Below are 15697 nucleotides of genomic sequence, written 5' to 3' on the forward strand. Positions count from 1 at the left end.
CTCTGTCCCAAACTGCCTGAATTTCTCCCTGAGGTTATGCTCAACCTTACTCAAGGAACACCCTGGAATCTGCATAATCAGCCCCAAAGCAAAGAGGGGAAAAACTGGGAAGCCAAAGCTATCACAGACTGGAATTGTCCACACCTTCCCCGATTCCTAAACTTCATCTGTGAAATGGGAACAAGTCCCTTCCCCACTATTACACATAAATAATGATTGTTAGGAAATCCTTATCATTCAATGCTTGAATAAGAACGGAGATAAACACAGAAAACAGTTGATGTGATATAGATCACATAAGCCCAGAAATGGAACAAACCAACTGTCAGCAGCTGTAACAATGGCCAGAAAACAATCCAGAAAGAGCAGCTGTCTGTCAGCAAAGCAAGAGCCAAACTCGAGGTACGCAGGCATGATCAGGGACAAAACACTGCTGTTTTTAAAGCAAGAGTTCTAAGAAAACAGTAAAAACGGGGGGGAATTCCTAGAAGTTAAAACAGTTATTTCCAAAGCAGGGAATGAAGGATCAATGCAGGAAGGGCAAAAAATGATCAGCAGAGGAACTAAATAAAACAAGAGGTTTAGAAGTGCATGAAGAGGTCAGCAATAGGTTCACCTGAAAATGTAAAAAATGCAGAGTCTGCTGAGTAACTGAAGCACTACTTCAGAACTCCCTGTGCTTTCCACAAGGCCCTTCAGCTATCAGAACAGGTTAACAACATCCAAACTCTCCTGAGAAGTGAAGTTTTAGGAGGAGCTCCAAGTACCAATACAGTGCCAACACCACCTGTGCCACCACCTGCTTGGTGATATCACCCAGGCAGGCAGAGGCTGGTTTGCACACAGAACCCAAACTACCTCCCCCCTCTAGAGATGCATCAAGCTCTCATAATCATCTTTAATTCATGAAAAAACAGCCCCCTGTAGTTTTACCACTTCTAAAGTGGGGGTTTATTATGCTTTTTTTGGTGTGTTGAAGGTAGTTAACTTCAAAATGTCTCAACTTGACTCTCAGGTACCATATTCAGGTGGGTTTACACCAACCAGGTTTTTAAAATCACTGGGTTTGTACTCTTAATTGTTCTTCCTCAAACAGAATTCTGGAGGCTATGAAGTTTTAACTGTCCTGGGGGAAAGGATGGATGTGTTTTGTTTCAGATACAGCAGCTCACTGCTGCTCAGCAGAGCTGTGCCCACAAAACAGACCCTGATTTCCCAGACCCCACTCCCAGAGACTGCCTTACCCTCAACTGACAGAGTTCAGGAACAGCTGGGGCAGCCAAGAGCTGCCTACCCCCAGGGCCCACAGTGGGATCTAAAACTGAGTTTATACTACTGGGGAAGTGGAATTATTCAACCAAACACAGCCCTCAGACCCTGCCAAGTTTACATCAAGTAGCTGTGGAAGCACACAAGTTGATAGCAGAAGAAGGCAGTGGAAGTTGATAACACTCTCTAGCCCAAATCAAGGCTCCAGCCTAGCTGAAATCCTGCCATCTGCATGCCTGATCACCAGTGCAAGGCCCAAGTTTTGAAAATGTGCAGCTCTTGACTTATTATGAGTTATAAAAGCCATTTCTTGTCCTGGGCTGTGGGACACAAAGGTTTGTGTCTCGCTGCTTTTGGCTGCCCTGCTCCCATTAATTAATCACTGGGTAACAGCTCCAGTCATTTACTTGTTTACTATGGTCCACTTACACTCATTGCAGTGAATTAGTGTGTGTTGAGTGTCTGGATAACAACCTAAGATACAAACACAAAGCACTGGTAGATAAAAATTATAAATAGAGATTAAATGTCTGCCATGAGTGGAAAATCTGAATCGTGCTCAAGAGGCTGCCTGACACTGTCACACGTGGCACAGATGTCACCACTCCAGACAACGTGCTCAAGGGCAAGGCACAGCAGCAGGAGCCAAAAAACTCAAGCTGGCTCTTGCCATGTCCACTTTCATGGAATCACTGCAAAATTTGAGTTGGAAAGACCTTTAAAGGTCATCCAGTCCAACACTCCCTGCCATGAGCTGGGACATCTTCAACTGGATCACGCTGTTCAGAGTCCTGTTCAACCTGACCTTGAATGTTTCCAGGGATGGGGCAGACACCAACTTCCTGACCAACCTGTGCCATCTTCACTGTAAAAAGCTGCTTTCCACAAATTATACACTGCCCCAATGTCCTGAACTGCATCAAAGTTCTCCCAAACAGAGCTGGATCTGAGCTGGGATCCTTTTGTGGCTGAGCCTGTGACCTACTGTGAGTCCTCACAGCTCATACAGCTGCTTCTGTAAAAGGTTTTTAAGACATAAAATTTATCTGTACCTCAACAAGGTTGAGGCCCCAAAACTATCCCAACAGCTTTACCAACCCAAGGTCACAAGCAAAGTTTTTCAGAAGAACTCATTCAGGACCTCCCAGATCCCAGTGCTGTGGGATCCAAACCCATCCTTAACTCCTTTCATTGTAAAAAAACAAATCCCCCAAACTGTCATGTCAGAGTTTCCTCCATCTCAAGTAGGTTTCACACAGTTGACTCACAGGACAGTGACCACCAGGACCCTCCTGTCACATTGTCTCTAATCACACTCTGCTTTAGGGAATTGCACTGGCAGGAAAAAAGAAATCACCCTGCTGCCAGAGGCAATTGATGAAATAACTTCTCTGGAGTACTGCAAATCCAGCTGTGCTGAGGAAATTCACTCTCAAGTGAGGCAGGGATCTCAAGGAGGGCTGTGGTGCTCTAGGCTCAGCATCAGCAGGGCCAGGAACACACCTGGTTATGGACACCAGCAGTTTTCTCACAGAAAACACTGAAGGAAAGGGGCATCCACAAAGCATTAGTGCAGCTCAGATGCTGACTGCTTGTGTCACACTCACTCCCCTGGCCAGCCCTGCTGTCTCCTACACAACTGATTGTGGGGAGAGTTTGCCCTCCAAAAACATAAAATAAATGGGAAAATACATCATCAAGAGAAGGCCACTGCAACATGCAGCTCAAATCTGCTCATAACCCTCAACTCTGCTATTCATCAAGTCTTTGGGAACTGGTTTTCACCTTCACTGATAGATTTGTTCAGCAGCTCTGCTTTGCACTTCTTTAATGTTTCTTTCAGGAGAGGTTTTCAGAAGCACCTGGAATACGTCAGAGCTGGAGAAGAAAGTTAACTGACTGTGTTTTAATTCTTCACTTTGTAAGCAAAGTCCCAGATTCAGAGAACAAGTGCTTGCAAAGGACATCTATCAATTTAGGAGATTAGCACAGCCTGTTCACAGAAAACCTGCAAAGATCAAAATCATAAAAAACCAAATCTCTGTGTTGTCATGAGTATTAAAAAAAAAAAAAAAAAACAAAACAGGAAGGAAAATGTTTCTCAAAATGCAGCTTCATGCCACTTGAGATGATCAATAATTCAGGACTTTTCTCAATTCTCTTCACAGTGGAACTAGTTAAGTTTCCCTGTGTATTGGCACTTGCTCAGCATCCCTGTGTGTGGGTTCCAAACCTGTGGGGATTTTATTTGTTCCAGCAGTGCTCCAAGGCTGCCCTCCACTGCACGTGTGTTTAGCATAATCTAAAGCCAAGTCTTGGAGATCTCCTATCAATTAAGGCAGAGACAGGAGGACAGGGCTGGGTTGTACAAGCAGAATAATTGGGAAGGGTACCAGAAGTGCACCCTGGAAAGCTCTGTGTTTATTTAAAAACAAGCCAAAAAATGACTTCTGCATTTTACTGTAGATGGGTTTGGGTTTTTGGGGTTTTTTTTAGTGATAGTTATGGTTTTATGCTTTTAAGAACTGAAAAAAAATGAATTGAAATTTCTGCTCTGTAACTTCAGGAAAACAAGGGTGTTTTTTTATTCCTTCCCTCCCTATGTGTAAAAAACCTGAAAGGTAATATTTCCAAACCTTGCAGAGGCATCATCCATCAAACCACTTCAGCCCATCTGCAGAGGGCTCATCCCTGTGCTCTCCTCCCTCTCTCCTTTACTGTAGAACAGAAAGACATCAGCTCCTGAAAACATTTCCCCACCCTCCATCTAACTCTGGAAGCTCAGACAGCATCTGTGAGAGAAGTTTACATTTCTCTCTCCATCCTCTGCCTTCTGACCATAACCTGGTGCCCAAGTCCAATTCTTGTGGCAATTTAAGCAAATTCCAACACACTATTTCAAATTATATTTGATAAAAATTTGGCAGCTCACCTGCCCCACGTGGGGCTGAACCCCCAGCCCTGAGCAGGCTGCAGTGATGTTAAAAGGAGCTCCAAACACCAGGAGAGGAAATTCCGCAGGAACTATTATTAGCTCCTGTTTATACTGTCATTTTTCTTATCAGTAGGAGATTATTTATACAGAGCCCAACCCAAGTGCTTCTTGTTTATCTTATTACAGACACCATTAAAAAAGTTTCTATAAAAAGCAGCTCCTGTTTTTAGGACCAGCACTAGTAAGTGTTATGCTAAGTTTTTGCTGCTTATCAATCATTCTTTATTTTCAAGTCACTTTTTAATACCCTGTTACTATTTTCCAACCTGCCCTGTCCTCTCCAGGCAGCCCTGTAGAATGTCTTCCAGGTTTAATTTTTCCTGTCAGATTCATTATCTAAATGACTTTTAGAGTTTCTGGTAATTTTATAAGTATTAAGGGAGCCTCAATATTTTTCTACTGCAACAGCTGACTCTAACCCTCAGCTCTGGGTTCTTCTCTCCTGCATCCTCCCTCTCCATCACTTGCCTTGTGCTACAGCAGGAAAAACAAGAGGAAAAGCTGTTTACTGATGAAGAACTGCTCTATAGGACTATGGATTCTGTAAGTGCTTTGCAAGGTTAGAATTAAGATGGGAAAAAAGAGAAATGTGTTTCTGAATTAAAGTCTAGTTTGAAGAATTAGCAAAATAAGGCAAAAAGGAGGTTTTGAGGGGTCACAGCTGCAGCAGAGGTTTCTGCACCAAGGACAGAAGATGGTAAGATACAGAAAGGGGATAAATAAGGTCATGAGGACAGGGGAAACAGAATTGGTAGAAGTTGTAAGGAAAAGTTGCCAGCAGAGGTAGCCAAGCCAAGCCACTCTCCTGGACAGAACAGACATAAATTTTTCATTTCTTTCTCACCTCTTTCCCAAGGCAGAAGGGATGAAGACTAAAAGCCAATTTTTCTATTTTCCTCTTGTACAAGTAACTTTTTACAGAAAATCCTTATCAGTAAGACTAAGGCTGTAAATCCTGAGGTGATGCCATTTGGGATCACACACTCTGCAAAGCCTCTGCCTATATAAACTGTTTTTTTACTGAACCAGAAGTGGTATCCAGACATTCCTTGGGAGTCTCTTCCCCAGCTGAAAGGGATGTTGGAGGCATCTGAAGAAGACTCCAAGTCATCCAGCACTCATCAGGCTGAGACAGCTCTGGAAGGGAGAGCCCTGGGACGCTCTGCCCCGGATCTCTGTCCCAAGCTATTTCAGTCACTCCTCCCTGCTTTTGAGAGGAAGCTGATGTTTCTCCCTGCTAGAGCTGAGCACACTCTTTAATCTGGTCCTTCAAAACATCTCTTTGAGATTTACCATTTCCCTCAGATAAGCCATTACTATGTACTTAGGAGTAACACATAAGTGCTACACATCTGCTTACACAAGGCTGGGGGTTGATTTCAAATGAATGAGCTCCCACCCAGCACAGTGAGGATGACTGAGATGCAAAGATGTACTGGTTTCCCATGGATTTGGCTCAAAAACAAGATAACAACACAGGGCCTTCAGCTCAGCCCTCATTCTGTCCCACTGACACCCTGCAGTATTTCTCTGGTCCCTCTGTGAGCACACTGGGGATCCCCCTTGTGCTGCACAGGAGGGTTGAGTGGGAAGGGGTGTGAAATCCAGGCAGCCATGTCTAAAGTGGATGGTTTGGTGTCATTTACTCTCAGGAGGAAACAAAGAGAGCTCCCAAATGCTAAATGTCAACTTAATGCCCACTGAAATCCAACAGGCTCAGGATGGAAGGAGGGAAAGGATCAGGTGTGAAGAGTTTGGTCTTGCCTTTCCTACAGCTTCTTGCAGGGTATCAAACACATGCATCAAGGGTTAATTATAACTAATCAGTTAATTATAATTAGATCCATTCCTTTCATTGACACAGACTTGGATCTGGTGTGGTGATTCTGATTCAATGACCCCTCAACTGGCCAAAAATCTCCCAAACATTGGCTTTGAAAAGACTCCTTTTGTGTTTTCCCCTCTTTGCACAACTTCTCTTGCAGAGGAAGCCAGCCTGACTTGCTGGGTGTTATACAGAGGTTAATTCAGAGATGGGTTCTCCCAGGACTATATTCAGGCAAGGAATGAACAAAAGCAGGAGAGTGACCCACTAAGTACCAAAATTTTAGAGTTCAGGTACAATTCAAGCAACTCAACTTATACATTAATTTTTGAAGTATTTATGCTAACATCTGATAAGGCCAGAAACAACCCTTTCATTTACACAAATGGTAATCTCATGATTTTCAGGATGAAGCTGAGACCAGGAAAGGACAAGTCATTTTACCCAGGATCACAGAAGAGTTGGAGACATGGAAAGAATTCCTGGCTCTGTGGCTCAAGCACCAGTTTGTCCTTTGCCCACCTCAATAGCTGCCACGTCCCCAAACCCACAGCTCCCAGACAGGTGGATTCCTATGACATTTCAAATCCTGGAAATATCATAAAATAACAACTTTCCTCCTACTGCTTTGGCATTCCCAGACATCTAGGAACATTAAAAATTATCTATTTCAAGATTTTTATCCAAACTTGGGTTAAAAAGTTAACAAATCTTAGAGGTGTCACATGGGATTGAGCTTTCTGAACTTTATCATCAAGTCTTCATCCTAAAGGAAGGGCTGGAGTGAATCCAGGGCAGGGAACAGAGCTGGGGAAGGGGCTGGAGCACCAGGAGCAGCTGAGGGAGCTGGGAAAGGGGCTCAGCCTGGAGAAAAGGAGGCTCAGGGGGGACCTTGTGGCTCTGCACAGCTCCCTGACAGAGAACAACAGACAGGATGAGAGGGAACAGCCTCAAGCTCTGCCAGGGCAGGTTCAGGTTGGATATTGGGAACAATTCCTGCCTGGAAAGGGCTGTCCAGCCCTGGCACAGCTGCCCAGAGCAGGGCTGGAGTCCCCATCCCTGGAGGGATTTAAAAGCCATGGGGATGTGGCACTTGGGGACATGGGTCAGTGGTGACCTTGGCAGTGCTGGGGGAGTGATCAGACTCAAGGGTCTTAGAGGGCTTTTCCAACTAAAATTATTCTGAGGCTGCTCCAGACAAAGCCTGTGTGCCTGGAAGGGAGAAATAACAACACCTCACCCCATGCAGGAGCAACAGGACTTTGTTACCCTCTCTGTAGAACTCTGGGAACACACCCAGGGAAGAAGTGGCACCACTGCAGTGAGTTCACCTGTCTGGATGTGAGAGAGAAGGACTCAGGGCACCCAGAACTGCTGCTCCTTCCAGGTAAAACCTGAGCTGGTCTGGTCATCCCTCATCCTCCCTTTGGATTTTCATTAATGGTGACTCAAAGGATGGATAAAACTTTTAATTCTCATCCTCCAACTCCTGGCTGCAGTGGTACCAGCTATAGCTGTGTCTCCTGACTATTCATATACTTTTTAATATATAAATACACATTATCTCTCTCTCTCCATACCCAGAGATGCAGATATGCATCTATTTGCTGCACTCAACAACAATTTAAGAATTAAGGAAAACCGTTTTCATTTTAAGATAAGAACTTCAGGCTTTATTATAATGCTGTAAAATAAAATCTGCCAGCACAAGCCACTGGGGAAAAAAAAAAAAAAAGAAGGAAAAAAAAAGTGATTCACTGGGGAAGTTCCATGATGTGCAGGACAATGGGTCTTAAATCAAAGGCATACATTATCATGACTAAGCTGACAGATCTGCACTGCAATGCAGAAAGCCAAGTGATATTCCAACATCTGCACCGTGCTCAGACAGGCAGTTCAGACACAGAGATTCCCAAAATGAGGAAAGGACTCCCCGAGCTCTTACCTGTTACCTGTGCAACAACTGCTTGGGAAATTCTCCGGTTGGCGAGGAAGGCTTTGATTTCCTCCTTTATCACACTGCTGTCCCTCCTACCAAAACAAAACAACAACAGGACACACAAAAAGAGGGAGGCACCAAAGTGCACCTGCAAGATGCAAAATGCCTTTATTTCCTGTATTTAGGGGACAAGGAATGGGGAAGGCTGGCATTAAAACAGCCCAAATGGCTCAGTGCTGGACACTTCTTTGAACAAGTGTCACGTTTGATCAAAGTACCATAGCAGGAGAATGGATGACTCATGTCCCATATAATTCATATTAGGTGCAGCACTGCCATATGGAATGTACAAAGTTTCATTACACAGGGATGAATAAATCTCTCATACCAGCATAAAAACCTCACTCGTAAAAATGAGGCAGAAAAATAAAAAATAAAGGATAGCAGGGGCTGCATGGTTAGTTGCCCAAATGAATATGCATAGACCAACCTCCTCTAGCATCCCAAGGAAAAGATCCAAAATTTTGCAGCCTCTGTCCTCACACCCCTCCTTTAGTCCCCTACTTAGTCCAGAGCTTGCACTGAATGACCTGAGGTCTTTGTATGATTTTTACAGGTAGTTCAGAAGGGGATAAAACTGTTCTAAAAGCAAATAAATTGGAGGCTGCACAAGTACTGTGATACACAGCAAATTTCAACAGCAATAAACACATACTTTGCCCCTTCTCTTCCTCTCTCCCTTCCAGAGAAGAGCAGGCAATTAAAACCAACCTTTATTAAGCCTTATGAGACATTTCCCTTCCCCTTCTCCCCTCCTGCCCCAGCTGCATTGAAGGCAGTCTCAAGCTTGCAAACGTAAATGCAAAATGAATGCTGTGCTGCGGGTTCATTTTTATTTCTGTACCCAACACTCATCATCCATATGCCTGCAAACACAAGCAATTTCAGTTTAAATAAGCACTAAAAGCATTACCTGAGACTCACTGCACAGGAACCCAAACCTCAGCCATGGGAACTTGGCACTCTGCTGTACTCACCCCCTTCCTGCACAATTCCATCATCCTGCAGCCGACAGCAAATGAGGTTGATCGGCTTTTCTTACTGCTCATCTCTAATCCTCTCCCCCAAAAGCCACATCTTTCCCTGAAATCTCCAAACTACTTCCAACACATTTCCATTCTGGAGCTTATGGACTCCAGTCCTCCCACAGGTACTTCAGGAATGGTGCAGTTTTGGGGGGGAAAAAAGAATAAATTCCAACATTATGACCAAAATTGTTTTGAGACATTTGGCCTTTCCTCTTATTTCTTTGTGCTCTCAAAGCCCACTGACTGACTTTCATCCTCAGGAGTATAATCCCCTTCTTTCATCTTTGCCACAATGCTGAAAAGAAAGCTGCTAAAAGTAAAGGAAGGTCAACCCTGAAAAAAAACCACCCCAATGGCTCTCAGAGAAAACTTCTGGTCCTTCTTTATTATTTGTATTTTCCTGCATCACTCTGCAAATCTCTGCCACAAACTATAAACAAACAGCATGCATCCTCTCCAGATCCCTCTGGAAAGCAATGACCGATCCAAGCTGGATTCCCTACTCTCCCTCTATATGGAAGGAATTACAACAGGTGTGAAATAGTGGAGGAGTCGTCATGTGAATTGATATTTGATCAGAATCCTGAATAAAAGTGAAAGAGTGCTCTAATATCAATCCAAATTTTTGATATAGCACTGGAAAAATTATTTCAACAGTCAGACTGTGGGACACTCACACAGGGCCAGGGGATGCCTCTACAAGGCAGGTGAGAGGCTCTGGGATGGTGACCCCTGGAGCACTGGCAGGAACAAGTGCCTGAAGCAGCTCCTGCTCTCCTGATCATCATCATCAAATCCTCATGCTAGAGTGTGGGTTGGAAGAGACATTTCAGGCTATTTAGTCCAAACCTACTGTGATAAGCATGGGTATCTTCAACTAGATCAGAGTTCTCAGAGCCCTGTCCCACCTGACCTTGAATGCTTCCTGGGATGACACATCCACCACCTCCCTGGACAACCTCTGCCAGCCTTTTACCACCCTACAACCCCTATTTGAGCAACCTTCCGACACACCCACTCCTGCTGAGGCACTTCTCACCTCCACACCTTCTACAGAGACCTCCACTCACCTCATCAGCTCCTCCACTTTGTCGTCGATGTCCAAGTCCTCCTCGGAAGCCTCGAAGCTGTAGGACCTCTGGGCCAGGCTGTTGGCCAGGGGGTAGCGGGTGGGCGACATCTTCCCGTTGAAGGCAGACAACCTCTCGTTACTTTCCCTCCCGTTCTGATTCGTAGTGCAAGGCTGTGGGGAGGTGTCGTAACTGTTGCTCGGGGACGGGGACATCCCGGAGTGCTGCGTCTGCGTGGAAGCCGTGGCCGTGGAGGACGAGGCCGGGACGTTGTTGGTGCTGTTGCCGTAGGAGCCGCCTCCGTAGCCGGACCTTCTCCCGAATTTGTCGCTGTGCTCTTGGTCCAGACGGTCCAAGGTTTCCAGGGCGTGCAGGATCTCATGCCTGGTCATTCCCGTGCGTCTCAGGCGCTGCAGGAGGTCGATCTGCTCTATGGTGAATCTTGGCTCGTCTGTATAGTGAGACATGGTTTCCAGCAGGCTGGAAAGGAGGGAGAACACAAAATACTTCAGGTCAATAGTTCTACGTGGCACGTGGAAGGCACTTTATAAATTCTGGTGCAAAACTTTAAGATACACACACACAGCAAAATCCATCTCCACACAACCTCAGCTGGACACCTGCCATGAATGCCAATCTCACTACACAGCAGAAGGGTTCATTTTCCTTGGAGTGCTCCAACAGCATTTCAGAGCTCTCCTGACATTCCCCACACCTGCACCAACCCTGCAGTTTGTGCCCTTTTGTGCTCTATGGTGAATCTTGGCTCATCTGTGTAGTGAGACATGGTTTCCAGCAGGCTGGAAAGGAGGGAGAACACAAAATACTTCAGGTCAATAGTTCTACGTGGCACGTGGAAGGCACTTCATAAATTCTGGTGCAAAACTTTAAAACACCCACACAGAGCTCCAAAATCCACCTCCAAAATCTACCTCCATACAACCTCAGCTGGACACCTGCCATGAATGCCAATCTCACTACACAGCAGAAGGGTTCATTTTCCTTGGAGTGCTCCAACAGCATTTCAGAGCTCTGACATTCCCCACACCTGCACCAACCCTGCAGTTTGTGCCCTTTTGTGCTCTATGGTGAATCTTGGCTCATCTGTGTAGTGAGACATGCTCTCCAGCAGGCTGGAAAGGAGGGAAAACACAAAATACTTCAGGTCAATAGTTCTACGTGGCAAGTGGAAGGTGCTTTATAAATTCTGGTGCAAAATGTTAAGATACACACACAGAGCAAAATCCATCTCCACACAACCTCAGCTGAACACCTGCCATGAATGCCAATCTCACTACACAGCAGAAGGGTTCATTTTCCTTGGAGTGCTCCAACAGAATTCCAGAGCTCTCCTGACATTCCCCACACCTGCACCAACCCTGCAGTTTGTGCCCTTTTGTGCTCTATGGTGAATCTTGGCTCGTCTGTGTAGTGAGACATGGTTTCCAGCAGGCTGGAAAGGAGGGAGAACACAAAATACTTCAGGTCAATAGTTCTACGTGGCACGTGGAAGGTGATTTATAAATTCTGGTGCAAAACTTTAAAACACACACACAGAGCTCCAAAATCCACCTCCAAAATCCACCTCCACACAACCTCAGCTGGACACCTGCCATGAATGCCAATCTCACTACAGAGTAGAAGGGTTCATTTTCCTTGGAGTGCTCCAACAGCATTTCAGAGCTCTCCTGACATTCCCCACACCTGCACCAACCCTGCAGTTTGTGCCCTTTTGTTTTTGATAAACCACTGCTACAGAGATTGTGGTTGCTCAGTAATTATGGATGCAACTTGATCCCAGACAAAATTTTGCCCGGTGTTAAGTACCCACCAGACAGGAATCTCAGATTTCTGTGGTGGCCACAGATCTGAATTTTTCTGGACAAGTTTTCACCAGTTATGACATGAGATTTATGAATCTCTACTCTTTCAAATCTTAACTACAAAGAGTTCGAGTTGCCCTAACTTTTGTAGCTACCTTGAAAAAAAAAAAAAAGAAGATAAAAACACACCCAGCGGAAATTCTAGTGGCCTGTAGGACCCAAGCTGATTTGACTGAAGTTGGATTTCTGAAGTTAGGAACTTTTGAACCTGGAATGTTGTCACAGATTGCCTGCCCTGACAAGGAAAGTGCAGCACATCCAATTACTCCTGAGCTTTCATTTAAAGAAATAAGTCTTCAGCTTTTTCTCCTCTAAAGATTGGCTTCTCAGGTAACTTGACCATCCTGGTGGCTCAACAAAATCATTTTTAACTCCTAAACTTCCCAAGGTGCCACAACAATGAACATTATTTACTGCAAAGCCCAGAAATGGAACTGAAAAAAATCACAGTATGCTCCCTTAATCGTGCTTCATTCCTAAGTCTCCTGGCTACAGATCCAAATGTCACACAAACAACAAGATCTCCTCCTTCAGGACTCTAGATCTTGAGAAGAAGGGATGGCAGATGGAGGGCAGGCAGAACTTGGCAAGCAGAATATGGCATTTTCCATCCTTCTCAGGAATCTTCTCCTGAGTCAAGGGTTTATTGCCATTCCTGCAGGAGAGCAGGGTGAAGAGATCACTCAAACTCCAGGAGACGTGACAGAGCTGATGTACAATCCCTGCGAGCCAGAGCAAATCACAGCTGAGGGAAAGTCAAGGAAGAATTCCAAGGACCCTGTGAAAGCCAGGAGAGGGACGATGGCTGTCAGGCTGAGAGACCTTCCAGGGACAGGGCTGCCTATTCCTCCCCACAAATTTTGAGGATGACTCTTCATGTCCATTTCTGCCCTGGCACAGAGAAGTTCCTAACAGGAGTCATGGAACGACTCCTGACCCATAGCTGGGGCTGAAGAACAACACTGAGAACTGGCTCGTTAGAGCAGAGCTGAAGTAGAGCTGTAAAGACAAAGCCAGGATGCCCAAATCCACAAAAATGGCACTTGAAGCCTGGGAAATAAAGAAATGAGAAGAAAATGCCATCTTTGCCCTCAGCCAGCAACTACTGAGCTCCTTACACTGTTTCATGGGAGAAGGAAGCAGGAGGACAATGCAAGGGGATGACTCCCATCCAAGAAAATGCCTGTGTGAGAAGACAGACGTTCTACATCCACATCAGCGCCTCAGCCCAACGGGAATGCGCTGTCCTCCGGAAAACTGATTACTGGAAACATCCAGGCCATTTAAAATTTTCCAAGACAAGCACCCAGACTGTTGAACCATGGGAGGGCAAGGCAGGCAATGCAGCAGTCGACCTGCAACTGACTGGAATTGTAACAACCACAATTTGGAAGTGGCATCCCAGCCCGAGACCTTCGGAGCTTGGCGGGGAGCATTTGGAAGCAGACGCTGTGTTCCAGGTTTGGCCCCTGGGGGAGGCAGGGCTGCTCCATCCTCCTCTCCCAGCTTCAGGAGAAGCATCACAAGGATTTACTGACTCATCACAGGCAGCTCTGAGCAGCACCATTTTCAAGCAGAAATTCTCTTTCAACATCTGGCCTTGAGGTGGTTTTCACTGGATATGCCAGCTCACCCTTCCTCAGGGCAACACCTGGTTTGGGCATTTCTTACCCGTGTTTCTAATGTCACCATTCCCTGCATCATTTATCTGTCAATACCAAGTTTCATGTGCTCAAGTTCTTTGTTTGAACTGGAGAATTTAATGAGGCAGAGCCTCCAACCAGAATTTCCTCCACTCAAAATTCCTACTTTACAGACTCTTCAACATTTAATACTAAAACATACTTTAAATTATTTAATCATCCATTTATCACAGACACAGAAACCCAGAACTTTTGTCCTTGGAGCCCCGTGAACTAAAAAACTGCCATCTGACAAAAGCAAGACTTTCCAGATGGCTTCAAGAATGTCAAGCAACACAGAATCATGGAATTACAGAATGGTAATTGAAAGGAGCTGTAAAATCATTTCATTCCACCCCCTGCCATGGACACAGACACCTTCCACTGTCCCAGGGTGCTCCAAGCCCTGTCCAGCCTGGCCTTGGACACTTCCAAGGATGGAGCAGCCACAGCTTCTCTGGGCAACCTGTGGAAGGGCCTCACCACCTCCTGCAGCAGTTGGTGGCCATGGCCAGCAATTCTCTCTAAAATTTGGGTGTCATTCCTAATTTTTCTGAAGTGCCAGGGCTCAGCTCCTGGATCTGGGTGCTCAGGCCAAATTAATTTCCTTTAGTGAATTACACACAATGATTTGGAGAATCTTAAGTGTCCTTTAGTGAATTCCAGCTAATGAAGTGCAGAGTTCTCAGACGCAGGGGCAGGGGTTGACCTCCTGTTGCTCGTGGTTGTATGAGGGAAGGAGCTCTGGCCTCAATTTGCCCCTCTTTGACACAGCTGAGGGAATTTCAATTCACAGGGATGCAAAGGCTGCTGGGCAAGGCCACCCTCTGCCCCAGGAATAAGATATTCAATGATTTCCAACTTGTATTCTGTTGTGTTCTGTTCCAACTTGTAGTCCTGTTCATCAATGGGCTTTAAAGCCTTGCAGAAAGTAATATAAGAGCAGCAAACCCAATGTCAAATTAACTCCCTGATACTCTGTTTAACACAACCACTAGAAAAATGTGGACAACTTGAAAAATAAACCCAAACCAAAATCAATTTTCTGCTTGCCTGTCCAACAAATTCTTCCAGCCCTCCAAAACTTTTAAGGCAACTTCTGGGTAATTTTTAAGAGGTAAGAACACCGAAATTAGAGTATCTCCCTGCTGGTCTCACTAATGTCATACAGAGATGCCCAAAGTGCCTTGTTTATATTTGCACACTCAGCAAATATTGCACTGACACATCTCATTGGTCTTCTTGATCTGGAACTCCTGTTCCCATCTTCACATGCTTTTCTACACAGTCATGAGACCTAGAAATAATGCTCCTGAGGGACTTTTATGATTGAAAACAGCTGCAGGAACTTGGAATTTTCCATTAAAACCCCAAAACAAATATTGCAAAACGTGGTATTATTGAACATGCTCCAACATTGCCAACTATCCACAACTTTTTAATGAATAACTACAGCAAGCATTATTTCGAACTGTTACTCGAGCAGGGCTTGGGCTATTTTCCCTTTTTAAAATATTTTAATAAACTTATCCTGTTTAAAGATCAATTTACAAAGCAGTTAATTAAATCAACCATTTTAGAATCACCCTAATTTCATTCACCTCATTAATGAGTGAATATTCTCCACCACTTCATCCCCCCCACACTGCAGTAAGAGCCTCTTATCCTCCTGCACTCCTCTGGCTACCTGTAATTCAATTTATTTCCCCCTCTTTTTCCTTGTGAAATAAAATCAACTGCAAAAGTAGCAAGGAATAAAATAAGATAGAGACAAGCAGAATGATTGGGGGGGTATAGGAGAAAATCAAGATGGAAAATACTTTTCCTGAGAACAGGACTGCGGATTGACTTTGCTGTAGGCAAACTCTGCTGCCTGTGTAGCAAAATATTCTCTACATCCCATACTTTACCTGCTGTCAATACTCTCACCACTGACAATGGGCTGT

At 44.9% G+C, this 15697-nt stretch overlaps 1 protein-coding gene across 7 annotated transcripts in view; it reads right to left on the reverse strand.

The window, feature by feature from the left end:
- Window positions 1-15697, reverse strand: part of HMBOX1 (homeobox containing 1) — a 120100-nt gene that overhangs the window by 50396 nt on the left and 54007 nt on the right. For all 7 annotated transcript variants that reach the window (XM_059843126.1, XM_059843122.1, XM_059843121.1 and 4 more), the window contains 2 exons: window positions 10187-10666; window positions 8035-8120 (listed from right to left, as the gene is read on the reverse strand). In XM_059843126.1, coding sequence (XP_059699109.1) covers window positions 8035-8120; window positions 10187-10666 — 566 coding nt within the window. The remainder of the gene's footprint in view (window positions 1-8034; window positions 8121-10186; window positions 10667-15697) is intronic.

Source organism: Haemorhous mexicanus, chromosome 3 (genome assembly GCF_027477595.1).
Source record: "Haemorhous mexicanus isolate bHaeMex1 chromosome 3, bHaeMex1.pri, whole genome shotgun sequence".
Taxonomy (NCBI): Eukaryota; Metazoa; Chordata; class Aves; order Passeriformes; family Fringillidae; genus Haemorhous; species Haemorhous mexicanus.